Raw genomic sequence first — 15,367 nt, 5'->3', positions numbered from 1 at the left:
GTAGGCACAGAGCGTACAGAGGATATGGAAATTCCTCTTTTTCTCTCAGACCTACCTGGTGAGGGACCTATCTCTGAGAAGATTTGCTTTCTCAGACTTAACACAATCTTCTCCAAGACCACCAAGCACACTGTATCTTCCTCCTTTCAAGAGTATTGATGATGTTTTTTTTGTTTGTTCACAATGTTCAAACTTTTCTGTAAGATCTTTAATTAATGTAGGGCACTGAAAAGTAACAATACTGATGAATAGGTTTGAAAAACTTTCTGATGTCAAGAAATTTGCCCTTTCAACTTATGACGTAATTCTTATTGGTTGTCTGTGCTTGGTTGTTCAGTTTGCACTGGTACTTGATATAGTTTCTGGCTTTCCAATTGATAGGCAAGTGTAATCAGACAAAACAAAATTGTAGGAGATCTTTGTAAAGGAGAACTTAATTTGCTTTCAGGGGGATTCTGAAGTCTAGAATTGAATTTGCTGTTCCTGATAAAACATTTTTGACCACTCTAGTGGTTACATAAATTTACAAATACACACAGACCATATTTTCTCTTTAAGATACAAATAAGGATATGAAGTGCTTTCTTTTACATTTTTACTATTTGCTCAGCTGTGTGAATTACAACTGGGTATACTGCCAGTGAGTATTAAATGGAGAGATTCTTTGAATTTTAGTATTAATATGTGCATCTTTTTGGAACAGATGGAGTTGAACATAAAATGGTTCTCTATTTCTTTCCTTTTGTTTCAGTTTCTGATAACTTCAATCTTGGATGACTATAGCTGCCTGTGCCAAATGGTGGATTAAAGCTGAAGTGAAATAGGAATGAGGGTACAATTCTGTAGGCCCTGCTTCTTTTGTGGGTATGCAGATAATTTGTCTGGCCATCACAAGATGATTTGGGTCCATCAACTTCAGCTTTCCAAATTGCTGCATGAGTTTCTTCACTTTGAATATATGAGGTATTATGTTTTGCTCCCAGACATGATGGGCTTTGAACATGTTAGCAAAGATATCTGCTTTTCAGTTTTTCAAATACTTGTCTAGATTAGAAACAGTTTCTGAGCAGCACGCCCTTGCCTCGTTGACAAGCAAGAAACTTAGCAAATCAATCACCTATACTGCCAAAGCAATCTGTCGTGCAGATTAACACACCTTTCTGAGCTCCAAAGCCCGAAAAGCAACAGACTTGTTGATCCCAAGTGAGCAGCGTTCACACGCTGCATACTTAGAAATCTCAGACAGTAAGATTAAGTAGCCATTTTGCTTTGCACTCTAACAGTGTTTCTTCTGCTTCCAGCCTGGCCTTGAACACCTTCAGGGTAAGAGCATACACAACCTCTCTAGGTAACCTGTTCCAGTGTCTCACCATCTTCATGATAAAGATTTTCTTCCTAAAATCTAGTCTAAATCTACCCTCTTCCAATTTAAAGTTATTTCCCCTCATCCTTTTGTTACATGCCCTTATAAAATGTCCCTCCCTAGCTTCCTTGTAGGCCCCCTTCAGGTACTGGAAGGCCATTATAAGATCCCCCGAGCCTTCTCTTCTCCAAGCTGAGGAGCCCCAGCTCTCTCAGCTTGTCCTCACAGAGGAGGTTCTCCAGCCCTCTGATAATCTTCATGCCTCTCCTCTGGACCTGCTCCATCAGCCCTATGGTCCTTCTTATGTTGGGGTCCCCAGAACTGGATGCAATACATGTGGGGTCTCATGAGAGCAGAAGAGAGGGGCAGAAACACCTCTGTCAACCTGCTAGTCACGCTTCTCTTGACGCAACCCAGGATGCAGTTGGCCACCTGGGTTGTAAGCACATATTGCTGGCTCGTGTTGAACCTCTCATCAATCAACACTCCCAAATCCTTCTCCTCAGGGCTGCTCTCAAGACATTCTGTCTAACCTGTATCTGTGCTTGGGATTGCCCCCACACAGGTACAGGACCTTGCACTTGGCGTTGTTGAACTTAATGAGATTGGCATGGGCTCACCACTCCAGAGGGGCCTGTTCCTCAAATTGGTCATCTAGAAACTTGCTGAGGGTGCACTTGATCCCACTGTTCATGTTGCCTGCAAAGATGTTAAATGGCACCGGTCCCAGTACCAATCTACAAATTCCTGAGGAACGCCACTCATCACCAGTCTCCATTTGAACACTGAGCCATTCACTGCGACTCTATGAGTGCGACTGTCCAGCCAATTCCTTGTCCAGTGAGTGGTCCATCTATCAAATCCATTTTTCTCCAATTTGGCAACCAGGATGTCACGTGTGTGCCAAACTCTTTTCACAAGTCCAGGCAGATGACGTCCATTGCTCCTCCTTTACCACTGATACTGTAACTCCATCATAAAAGGCCACCAAGTTTGTCAGACATGTCTTACCCTTGGTGAAGCCACGTTGGTTACCACCAATCACCTCATCTTTATTTTCCAGGAGGATCTGCTCCATGATCTTGCCAGGCACAGAGGTGAGACTGGCTGGCCTGTAGTTCCCTGGATCTTCTTTTCTTTCCTTTCTTGAAAATGGGGGTTATATTTCCCCTTTTCCAGTCTGTGGGATCTTCACCAGACTGCCATGAACTTTCAAATATGATGGATGGAATAGGAAGGGTTCAACTTGGCTTCATAGAGGGACTGGTACTGTAAATAAATTGCTCCCTTTTCAGAATGGGGCAGGATGCCATAAGCTAATGTTCTTGATTGATCCTGCTTTTATTTGGGCTATGCTTTTCCATCAATATTGTTTGCATTTGTTCTGTTCTGTTGGTGGGAATAAAGTTGATTTTCTTAAAGGAGAGGGCACAACTTCAGCGTGCTGTTTTTTGACAGTATTTTGCATGTGAGAGTCTGACACTGCCACTGGGTATCATGCTGCTCATCTTTCTTAGAAGCTTCTTTCAAGAAGTAAAGAAGCCCTGCAGTGCAGTTTGCCTATCTTTATCCAAGGAACTACACTCTTTCCCCTCTGCGGCGCCCTTCCTGTGGGTGGGTATTCCTTCCTCACCATGGTGCTGGGAAAGAAGCTTTGAACCATGGCAACTGCCAAATGGTTCCCCCAAATCTTAGTTACTAGTTGAATAAGGCTGCTGGAGTATCTACTGCCATACAAGATCTGCTGTTGCTTGTGTGGCTGAATAACAGCTGTTTGTGGGCAGGAAAGAAATTGCACACATACCAGTATGCATCTTGGTTATCTGCCATGGATTAATCAAAAATTGTAGGTTAAAGATTTGTGTAACCTGTAGCTAGCAGTGTTCCCCAGGGATCAGTACTGGGTCTGGTCTTTAACATTTTCATCAAGGACTTAGATAAAGGGATAGTGTCCACCTTCAGCAGGTTTGCTGATGATACAAAGCTGGGAGCAGTGTCTGACACACTGACAACCTAGGAAGTTCTATACAAACCTGTGGAAAAACTTCTTTACTTTGAAGGTGACAGAGCACTAGAACAACCTTCCCAGAGAGGTTGTAGAGTCTCCTTCTCTGGAGATATTTAAAACCTGCCTTGACACTTTTCTGTGCAACTTATTCTAGGGAACCTGCTTTAGCAGAGGAGTTGGACTAGGTGATCTTCAGAAGTCCCTTCCAATCCACAATATTCTGTGATTCTGTCCTATGTTGAAGTGAAAGTTTACCTGAAGTATTTTATAGCTTGTTTGTCAGGTCTTCACTTGTGTTACAAATGGTTGACTGAACTAACAATGGAATCCCATCTCTCTGCTTGATCAGAAGGATTAAGCTGAATCCTGGCTTAGGACTTCAGAGTAGTTCTCTTGGGGGATAAATGGACAACATACTTCTGAAAAGTGCATCAGCTTGCAGAGACCTCCTAGGTCTATTCTCAGTGGGTTCACCAACCAAGCTACAATTTCATCTGCAAGAACAGCAGCTTTTTGTTAGTCATGTGTCCCTGAAAAGCAGAATTACTTTTTGATAGTGTGTTTGTGTGTAGAAATACAGTGACATGGCATGTATTCATCTGCAAAGATAGTATTTACTAATGAAAATCCCAGAAGAGTTGAGGCATTCAGCACAGTACAGTAGATCATTCTCTGGTACCAGTAAGCATCTGGCCTTTGTCCTGAAAAGGACCAGACTCAAGCAGCTGCAAATTATATGAAAGCTCAGTCAAAGAGTAAGATATGTCTTCTTTTGACAGGGGGACATGAATCCAAAGGTAAAAGTAGTTGAGACACTGTGGAAGAAATTCTACCCTTCAGTTTCTCTCCATTCCAGATAATACAGGATGTATTGCATGTTTTGAATTACCTCAGCTTCTATAAACAGAAGAGGAAATGGGTGTGGAGCCATCATTTGCTATTCTTATCAATTTTTAGTGTAAAATCTTCTGTCTAAACATATCAACTCAACTTCATTTGGCTTCTCTCAGATTTTATTTATTATGTGCAAGAAACAAGAACAGGTAACTTCCCTGCATGTGTATTGTCACAAAGCTGTGCTGTTCAGCTGATTGTCAGGGGTGAAATACATGCCTGAAGGACAAGGTAAGTCTCTTTGGAAAACTTCTGTTTTAATCTTCTCGTGGAGATAGCATAAATAGTGCAGGTGGGCTGACCTGGTAGGAAGCTCATCTATTTCCAAATATTTGCTACTATCTGCTTTGGATTATTTAGACTACTATGTTAAATGTCTCATCCAGTACAAGAATGTGCCAGCTATTCCTTGTCTGAACAGAAAAATAATATTCTATACAAGGTCTGCTTAGATCTTCATCTAGACCATCAGTCCCTCACTCCCCACTCAGCAAGGCCTGGTGCATTAGTCCAGGTTCTGTCTCCATTACCTGCTATGACTGTAACCAGTCCTCACTCCAACCTATCAAGGCTGCTTTCTCCTTCTACCAGTCAAAGCAGGCTCTATGGAAGAAACTGGGGCAATCTTTTTTGGGGAAATATTTTGACTACTTGATCTTGACACCAGAATAGCATGAAATTCCTGGGTCAGAAGATGAAGAATTCTCTCTTCTGGCACTGAAGTGCTTTTCTGTCTCTGAACACTAGATATGGCATGGAAGTACGCTGAAAGAAGCAGGGATAGTATGAAGTATGTCTTAGGCAGCATTGTGATTGAAAGTTCATATATATGTGTAATATTTTGAAAGCAGGATCACAGTGACTGTGAGCTTATCAAAGGTTTATCTTAAAGATTTGTATGCCTTGCTCATACTAGCTTCTTTGCTCCTCAGCCTTCCTTATTGGGATGCTTAATTCATTTGTATGCATCTTCACGTATGATTATTGGGCCGTGGCCAGCCTGCAACCACAGATGTACCAGTGGTGGAAGCATTATCTAGCCATCATGCAGCTAGTAATTAATTTCATGTGCTCATCTCTGCACTTCCATGTATCAGATGTGAAGGCACCTGCTGTCTGTCTCTGTCCTCTCACTGGCATGAGTCTTTTTGTTCGCTATTTATGGACTCACTATGCCCTTAGATGTCCTAATGCACCAGTATAAGAGGTGAACTGTCTTGCTCTGAGTGGTACTTTCAGAAAACTGCCTATAGGCCTTCAGTGACTACATTTGCTTCAAACTAATAAATCCCATCTTTGTAATGAAATGGAGAGAGAGAAATGAAAAATTAGACTTCCTCCTCTTCTGTTTTGTGTGGCAGCCTTTTCCCCTTCTGGAGCCCTGAAAACACAGCTTGATATTGAAAGGTGTGGGGCAGTTACTTGGGAAAGCTTTGGATTCTTAGTATGGGAGGAGATCCAACAGCCTTCATTGAGTTCCTTCAAAGAGTAATCTAACTGCAGGCAAACAGAGAAGAGTTAAAGAAAAATATGTGAGTTTTACTTGCTCTGTAGAGAATCCCTTTTTCATTTCCTCAAAACCTGCCAACTCCATATTTTTTTCAAAGATACAGAATAAAAGCAGTGTTACAGACAAGGACAATGATTGTAGTTAAGCATGTGGGAGAGGTAATTCCATATAAAGGGAGGTTATAGAAATAATAAGTATGCAGTTATCAAAACATGAGAAGAGCTAGAGTAGTTGTAAAATGGTGCACACAGTGCTGGTCCAGAATTCTTTTTTATTCTGAATAGCAAAAGCAGAACAAGAAAGCGTTGCATGAAAATAAAATATATTTATAATGCAAAAGACAGTACAGGAAATCAGCTTTCATTGAACATACTTTCAGTAGGTAGATCTCATTGTTACAGGATATTGAGACAAGTTACTTCACAAAATATAAAGTAAAAGGATTCATGTTTAAATGAATACAAGTAATATCTATACTTCTCTCTAAGCTAAAATAGAAATCAAAACCACTACAGGTGTAATAGTCTGATGATCACCAGGGAAGAGAAGGAGTCTCCCACCTTTAGTTGTCATATTCCAAGATCTCAGTTACCAGTTCATGGCAGAGAACTGATGCAAGGGCAGTGGTGGGAAAGGCTGGATTCCAAACCTGCTCCTTGCAGTAGGTGGCAAGACTCAATGTTTGGTGAACTTGTGGTACCCCTGTCTGTTGTTGAAAAGGCTGCTGTACTGGAAAGTTTTTCAGGAATGTCATTGAGAGGCAAGCAGGTGGTAGTCTGGGTTGAGGACACTATGAGTATGTATTATGTTGCGATATTCTTTATGATGGGATAATCATTCTTATGTCTTATGTAGGATATCTAATCTGGATGCTTCTTTTCCCCTTTCATGCAGTGCCTGTTTGTGGCTATTGCTGCTCATTCTTCCTACAGCCTCTTCACAGAACAAATGTTCCCTGATAATTTTAACACTACGGTCTTCTTCATTCTCAGCCACATTGCTCTCTTTCTACACTTTTTTTTTACTATTGGACATGCACTACGGGAAAAGGAGGAGAAGTTAACATGAGGACAATCAAAAAGGAGAGTTTGATGAGCAGTTTGAACTTGCACATTTTCTGCATGAAGAAAAATCATCTGCGGGGGTGTGTGTGAGGATCTTATGTGCAGACCCTTGGTTGCCCTCAAAAGTTTAAAGTCAGGAAGAGAAAAGAAACAACATAAACTCAAGGATTAAGATATTAAGGAGCTCATTTATTTGAAGCTGATGCAAAGCCAAGACAAGTCGTCATCAACACAGAAGCCTTTGTAAAATCAGCACCAGAAAAGCTCCACTTATCCTTCCAGCTGTTAGCAGTTTGCAAAGTCTAGCATTTAAACTTGACTTTTTGGCTCATTTCTACGGAGATTTTCTCTCCATTCATAAGACCATCTCAGTGTAGATCAGGAAGGGTCAAGTGACTCCAGCCCGAAAACAATATCCAGGTAACAGCAGCCAGGAACTCACTGGAACTGCTGGAGGCATTCACCTGCACACTCCCAGCCTATCCTACTGAGGAAGCTTTCACTAGCACTGACGTGATTTACAGCTAGCTGGCCCTTGTGGTTTCACTTTACATTAGTGTAAACATGAAGAAAATAGGACATTATTTTGTCCAGCTGAACAGCTGCCTCTGCTCTTTCACTGTTTTGAAACTAAAGATGGTACTTTTAGTCTCTAATCTGTCATACAAGCCCTTTCACCTTAAGTAGGAAACCAGTGTAGTAAGAGTAATAATTGACCATTTTCTAGAATGGTTATTTGTCTTCAGCTGCTATCAAAACAATAACTTTTCATGCATTGCTCCTTATAAATGCTACATTTTTAATAGGAAGAATACCTTTATGTTCTACATTTTTTTCCAATTTGTTATTACTATTATTATTTTAAAATTTTGCTTCTTACCAAAGATAAAAAAAAAAATTCCATCACCGTGAGCAACAACTTTCACTACCAAATTATATGAGTATTAATGCAGAATTGATAAAGCCAACTCATGGACTAGTGCAAAGCTGCACAGCTCTAATGACTTTATTGATTCACTTATTGGCTCCTTTTTTTTTTTTTTTTTTTTTTTTTTTTCCTCCTAAATCAATTAGAACTAGATTTTGGAACTTTTATTCATCTGTTAAATGCTGTTAAAGGTTTGCAGAATAGGCCCCCCACGACTCAGGTGGAAACAGTTAGAAACCCACTACTCCACCTGGACTGTCACAAGTCCACGGGGTCCACTCAAGTGTGCTGAGGGAGCTGACAAAGGTGGTTGCCAAGACACTTTCCCTATCTATCAATGGCCCTGGTCAGCTGGAGAGGTTCCAGAAGACCAGAGTCTTGCCCACATGACTCTCATTTACGAGAAGAGTTATAACAAGGATCTGGGGAACTACGGGCCTGTCAGCCTGACCTTGGTACCAAGGAAGGTTATGGAACAGACCATATTGAGTGAGATCATATGGCATGTGTGGGACAACAGGGGGATCAGGCCCAGCCAGCATGGGCTCATGAAAGGCAGATCCTACTTGACCAACCTGATCTCCTTCTATGATTGGGGGACCTGCCTGGTGGGTGAGGGAAAATCTGTTGACGTAGTCTACCTAGACTTCAGCAAAGCCTTTGACACTGTCTCCCACAGTATTTTCCCTGGGAAGGTGGCAGCCTGTGGCTTGGACAGGTACACTCTTTGCTAGGTAAAAAACAGCTGGATGGCCTGGCCCAGAGAGTGATGATGAAAAGAATTGGAGTATCAGTTGGTACTGTCCACTTGCGGCATCCTCAGCAAAAACCTGAGAGCAGAGGTATGTGCTCCTGGAATTTAAAAGAGAACAAAGGTACAGAACGAGATTTCCATTTTAAGATCAAATATCTGCAGTTAAATATTACATCACAGTAATACACTGTAAGTCAAAAGGGCTGGAGATTATAAATTGCAAGTTTGGATGATTCATACTGTCTGGCAGAGTCCAATATTTTGAGGTTGAAGATATCCTGTTGCAACTGGACTTATAAAAACCTCTGGGCTAAATGCTGATCCCACCAATATTAATTACAAAGCTTGCAGATTTAACTGGAAACAAGGTGACACAGCTGTGTGAAAAACAATGCATGTGGTTACATGGCATGATTTTGGTGTGAGCAGCAGTGAGTGTTAGGCAGGATAAACAGATGACTTTCAAGGACAGAGTTGTGTGCAAGTGTTCCCCTTATAAAATGTGGGTCTTTCTACCTCTTCAGAGTTGCTTGCATTCATAAGATATGCAGCATAATGAATAAGCTTGATATCTGATAGTGTTCAGCATCTTTCCCATTGTTCAAGTCAATGTACAGATGTTCTGACCACATTAGTTTTGAATTAAACAGACCATTTACTCAATGCTTCATTTCTCTTGGAAGATTAATGAGGGAGATTTTAATTTCAATTATAATAAAATACAGAAAATAAAATCAATTACTATTTAGTGGTTTTTTTTTCCTTCAGTGTGTGATGTAAAATTTCCAGAGGAATTTAGGCTTAAAACTGCAAAGCAACATAAAAGGCAGGAACACGGTTGGGTTTTAACAATTGGATTTTTTGGGTACTATTGAAAAATATGGCAGTGTATGTGATTTGTTTGTTTTTAAAAGCATAATTTCTCTAAACAATTAATTAAGCAAAGACAGGATGCAGTAGATTGCTTTGCACAATAAATAAAAATCTGTTGATAAAACATCTCCAAGTCAAACATTAAAAAACATCAGCTGACACTATATATAGAACAATGTGAATTTGCTGAATACAGTAATGAATAACTTCATGGATTAGGCCTTAATAGATAGAGTGCTCACATCCAGATGTTTACTGTGATTTGTCAATGGCCTTGCACTTAATCCTCCTGAACAGGAAATAAGAGTCTTTTTTTCTGAAGTCTCCCTGGGAACTGTGGCAGTCTATTTCACTATCTCTGGCCTGAATTATCACAACAGAGGATCAGGCTGCTGGGGAATTAACCAAGAGGAGGAGGCGTAGATTTGCCTTTAACTCCTTCGATTTCTTCTGTTCTTCGGATGGCTTCCACACCATCTGCCACAATGAGAATGTTACCTAGGCAGTGCAAGGAGATAAAAAAGCAAGTTACCCATGTTGTCCCACAAGGAACCTTCATGGGGTCCCTATCCTCACAAAATGTATTGAAGCTGACGTGTCTGGTCCCTCTACCAAGAGGTAGGTATGTGGTAAGTCCAAGCCTCTAGAGGCTGGCAGAAATCTCTCCACATCTCTGCATCATATTTTTAGTTTTGTGAGGCTGCAGTTCCAGTTGCTGTCAGCAATTACTTATCTCAACCAAGAGAGAGTGCTGGTGAAAAGGCTGGATGTCTCCAAGGTGTCCTTAGCTTGGTATACCAGAGCAAGTGTGTCTGTGTATGGGTAGATGAATGCAACATCTGCAGACTGCCTCCATGTCTCATCTCTCTACATGTGAAACCCCCAAGTGGGATAGGTTGTTCATTTTGTCAGAAGGCACCAACTTACTCCATGGGAGTGTCCTACTGAATGACAGCTCCCAGCAGGTAGTCATGCTGCCTAACAGCATGTATTGGGCAATCCTTGGATCAGCCAGTTGCATCTGTCCCAGGACCTTAAAGAGAAAGGCCAGAGCACACCTCAACATACATAATATGCAGATCTAGCTACTGAGGGAAGCAATTACAGAAGTCTCAGGTGTGGTGCACTTTACTGAACAGTTCTGTACATAGGTATGTGTAATTCAGGTCCCTGGCAGGATGCTGTACAAAACAGCATCTTCTCTCCCCATGGAGAAGTTGCTAAGGCAGCGTTGGGAATGCAGATCCATCTTTAGTGAGAAGATAATCTTCTCTATCTTCTTTTGGAGTGTGCTTATTCTTCTGCAAAGCCTGTGTGTGCCTCTCATAGGTGCTGGCTGGTAAAGCAAGGAATCTTAGAAGAATTACAGATCAGAGAGAGAGAAAAAAAAAGCAATACTTTATTCAGAGAGTATGACAACAGGCATGGTGACTGGATTACAAGAAATAAGTGGCAGTGGGAGCTGGAGATCATAGTAGGTTTGGGTGTGGATGTGCTGGAGTGTATGGAACTGACTGCACATGTGCATGTGCTCAGGGTAAAAAATGTTTTTTGCTAACTCACAGGTATAAGGAGAAATATACTCTTTATCAGAAGTCATAATATGAAGCTGCTTCAATTCATTTTCTTTAATAAAATGCATGCCTTTTGAAGTGTATCAGCCTTGGATGTGGGTTTAAGAACGCATCAAAGGGAAAGTATGGTCCCAAATTGACAATGCTAACATTCAGGTAGCCTGATGGAACGGTTGCTATCTGCTGACCTCAGAAACACCTTTTGGAGCTGTATATTAAGGGCGGGGAAGGAGGGGAGCAAAGCAAAACAGACCCAATCACTATCTTTGTTCTCATTGCACTGTAGGAGCAGGGGGATGGGGCATACATCAAGAGGCGCCTAGAATCCCCTGGTCTCCAGGTTTCATTTGGGAGGTGTCCCGGGAATTACAGCCAGAGACCTGCCCGGAGCAATACCTGTAGCAAGGAATACCCGCGCGGGGTCACATCGTGATTCCCTCCGCTGCGGGCACGGGGCTGGCGGGCCTGGGACACGGGTGCGGTTGGTGCCACCTGCGGGGCGGGGCGGTGCTGCGGCAGCCCGATACCGGGGGAGGCTGGCGCTGCTGCCGCTGGGGAGAAGGGATCCTCGCTGACGTCAAGCCACCAGAATGATCGCTCGTTCATATCCGGGTCCCCGGGCGGCTTCCCCCGGCCGCGCTCGGCCGCACTCGGCCGCCGCGCAGTGAGGGGGAGGCGGGCAGGGCTGGGCGGCCGCCCGCCCGCCTGGAGGTGGCTGGCGGCGGCGAGGCGGTGTGCACAGAATGCCCGCCACCTCAGTGGAGCCCGCCTACTGCCGCTGCTGCCCATGGAGATCGCGCTGGTGACTCTGGAGAACGGCGGTGCCGGGGCCATCTCGGCCAGCGAGGATGCCGCGGCCGGCAGTGCCGGCGGTAGCACAAGGGTTCGGCTACGGTGCGAGCTACTGCACACCGCGGGGTCCACGTCTGCGCCGAGACTGAGCGACGGCAAGGAGGGTACCCCACCGGCCTCACCGCCGCCGCAAGTCGACGAGGAGAGGGAGAGGCCCCCGCCGGCCCCCCGGGGAGGCGGCGGGAGGCGCCGCAGCAGCAGTGAGAGCAGCACAAACGGCCGGGCGGCGTCGGGACCCCAACCGCAACCACAAGCCCCACGCCCCGGGCGGGCCGCGGAAATGGATCCCCCGGAGGAAGGGGGTCACCGTCGGGGTATGGCCATGGCAGCGGCTGGTGAGGAGGAGGAGATGAAGGTAGCAAGCCGGGGCGCCATGCACCATCAGCGGGTGCTGATCAACATCTCTGGGCTGCGCTTCGAGACCCAGCTGGGGACCCTCAACCAGTTTCCTGACACACTACTGGGAGATCCTGATAAGCGTATGCGGTACTTTGACCCCCTCCGTAATGAATACTTCTTTGACCGCAACCGGCCCAGCTTTGATGGCATCCTCTACTTCTACCAGTCTGGGGGCAAGCTCCGCCGGCCTGTCAATGTCTCCATCGATGTCTTTGCTGATGAGATCCGTTTCTACCAGCTGGGCAAGGAGGCCATGGAGCGCTTCCGGGAGGATGAGGGCTTCATCAAAGAGGAGGAGAAGCCCCTGCCCCACAGTGAGTTTCAGCGCCAGGTCTGGCTCATCTTTGAGTACCCTGAGAGCTCCAGCTCAGCCCGGGCTATTGCCATTGTCTCTGTGTTGGTGATCCTTATCTCCATCATCACCTTCTGCCTGGAGACCCTGCCTGAATTCAGGGATGAACGAGAGATACCTGTGTCCCTGCCCCCACAGAGCGGAGGTTTGAACGCCACAGCTGGAGACGCCCCACCCATGCAGCCACCCAGTAGCCTCTCTGACCCCTTCTTCATCATTGAGACCACTTGTGTCATCTGGTTCACCTTTGAGCTCCTTGTACGTTTCTTCACCTGCCCTAGCAAGCCTGAGTTCTCCCGCAACATCATGAACATCATTGACATCGTGGCCATTATCCCCTACTTCATCACCCTGGGCACAGAATTGGCCCATGAGCAACATCAGCCTGGGGGTAGCAGCAGCAATGGGAGTGGGGGCCAGCAACAAGCCATGTCCTTGGCCATCCTCAGAGTCATCCGCTTGGTCAGAGTTTTCAGGATCTTCAAGCTCTCCAGGCACTCCAAGGGGCTGCAGATCTTGGGACAGACTTTGAAAGCCAGCATGAGGGAACTGGGCCTTCTCATCTTCTTTCTCTTCATTGGGGTGATCCTTTTCTCCAGTGCTGTCTACTTTGCTGAAGCTGATGACCCTGAGTCTCATTTCTCCAGCATCCCTGATGCTTTCTGGTGGGCAGTGGTGACTATGACCACTGTGGGTTATGGGGACATGCGACCTGTTACTGTGGGGGGCAAGATCGTGGGCTCCTTGTGTGCCATTGCTGGTGTGCTCACCATTGCCCTGCCTGTCCCTGTTATTGTGTCCAACTTCAACTACTTCTACCACCGAGAGACTGACCATGAAGAGCAAATTATGCTCAAAGAAGAACACAGTAGTGCGCAGGGCAGCGCAACTGGGGTAGATGGAAAGAGAAGATCCAGTAAAAACTCTCTGAACAAATCTGTTGTGCACTTGGAAAATAATGAAGGGTTCAACAACAGCACCAGCCCTTTAGAGAAAACCAATATTAAAGCTAAAAGTAATGTTGATCTCAGAAAATCACTATATGCTCTCTGTCTGGACACCAGCAGGGAAACAGACCTGTAAGAAAAGGAGAGAACTATAGTTAAGAGATGCAGCAGAATTTGCTGGTGTCAGAAACTTACTGCTATTTCTATTCTTTTCCTACCAGTTTTATTTTTTTTTTCTTAATCAGGCTATATTTTATAATTTGATCACAGTCCTGAGCAGTTCTGCAGGAATACATGCTTTTTTGTTCTTTTTCCATGACACAAAGGGTCACCTGTTTTTAAAATAGATTAAGAAGAGGTAAAATATGTTCTGTGATGCAGCTGGTAAATTATGAAAATGCAAAATCTAATTTGTAGATTTATTAGCAAATGATGGTTGGTTTGAAATGATCATTTGTAACCAATTCATTTTCTCCAAATTATTAAAGAGCTGGGGGATGTGTGTATGTAGAATGAATGAATTTTGGGGTGGGAGGGAACAATGAGGGGGTTTTGTACTGCAGTTTCAAACTGAAAATATTCCAGTATATTTTGTAGCTGTATAACTTTATTTATGGGTGAAAGGGAATTTCTTATTCCTGAGAAATACCACTTCATTAAAGCACTTGGAATGTTGGCAGATCAGCACTTCTAGAGTTTTCCACTTGTGTTCACTACAGATCTGGTTGTCTAGTATGTAAAGTGAATTTGGTGCTTTTAACCCCAGTGCAGAAATTTTTTATTGTCGATAATATGTTAGTTCCTCGTGAGCCTTAAATTATTAAATACTGTAGATATGCTTCTTTATAAATAGTTTTATTAATCACCTTACAGTTTCATAATTTCTAAATATTTGGTCTTGTGCTTGCTGTCCTCCCCAGAAAAAATACATATATTACAGTTTTATAGTTTTGTTTTTGAGACTAAAATAAAACAAAACAAACAAACAAACAAACAACTGTCTGCTGTTACTAGAATTGATCCAAGTGCACAACAGATTAAAACTGGTAGGTAGTGGATAGGTATGACGGTAATAGTATGTGAAATTAGAATATATACTATGTTTATTCCACACTCTGGGTTACTTTGGAGCATATATCAGTCATCTTCATGTATCCATACAATTTATGTACATAATACATTGTTTTGAATTAACACAGACTGGAAACAGATGGCACCACAAGAGTCTGATATGGCATGCCTTGCTACTTAAATAACCATTGTCTGGATTATACCTTGGACTTGTGTGGAAAGCATCACCTTTCACCAAAACACATCCTTGGTTCTTTTATTTCTAAACCAAAAATTTCCAGTGCAGTGGATTTTACAGTTAAGATATTTTTGAAAGACTAATGACAAGTTATCTTCATCCTGTTAAGGCAGCACTGTACAACATAGTAGTGAAGACTGACAAAAAGTTACTTCCTTGAATCAAGGAGTTGTGTCACTACATTTCTTGAAAAGGACATCTCTCTTTTCCCCTCCATCTCTTGTTGTATTGCTGAAGGATGTTTCATGCCTTTACCAGGTCCAATGGCACAGCAAGACTAGCAGAAAGAGAAGTCCTGATTGTGAGCGCTCAAGGTTTGTTTTGATCTAATTTTCTAATTAGTTACTTAACTTACTGCACTTAAGTAAACTTCCTTCCTTAAGTAAACTTAAGTGCATTAGGTAACTTAAGTAACTTTCTACCTTAAGAAAGGAAGGAAGGGAAGGAAGGAAGAAAGGGAGGGAGGAAGGATGGAAGGAAGGAGGGAAAGAAGGAAAACAGGGAGGGAAGGAAGGAAGGGAGCAAAGAAGGAAGGAGGGA

The 15,367-nt window shown here is 43.4% G+C and overlaps 1 protein-coding gene across 1 annotated transcript; it reads left to right on the top strand.

Annotated features, from left to right (window-relative positions):
• Positions 1-11,464: 11,464 nt before the first annotated feature.
• On the top strand, positions 11,465-14,515 carry LOC110390660 (potassium voltage-gated channel subfamily A member 5-like). The gene has a single exon (XM_021382072.1). It carries the CDS (start codon positions 11,756-11,758, stop codon positions 13,652-13,654), a length of 1,899 nt encoding a protein of 632 aa, XP_021237747.1. The 5' UTR covers positions 11,465-11,755; the 3' UTR covers positions 13,655-14,515.
• Positions 14,516-15,367: the final 852 nt, after the last annotated feature.

The sequence above is a fragment of the Numida meleagris genome, unplaced genomic scaffold (assembly GCF_002078875.1).
Source record: "Numida meleagris isolate 19003 breed g44 Domestic line unplaced genomic scaffold, NumMel1.0 unplaced_Scaffold165, whole genome shotgun sequence".
NCBI lineage: Eukaryota > Metazoa > Chordata > Aves > Galliformes > Numididae > Numida > Numida meleagris.
The sequence above is the reverse complement of the archived record's forward strand: the minus strand, read 5'-3'. Positions and strand labels throughout refer to the sequence as shown.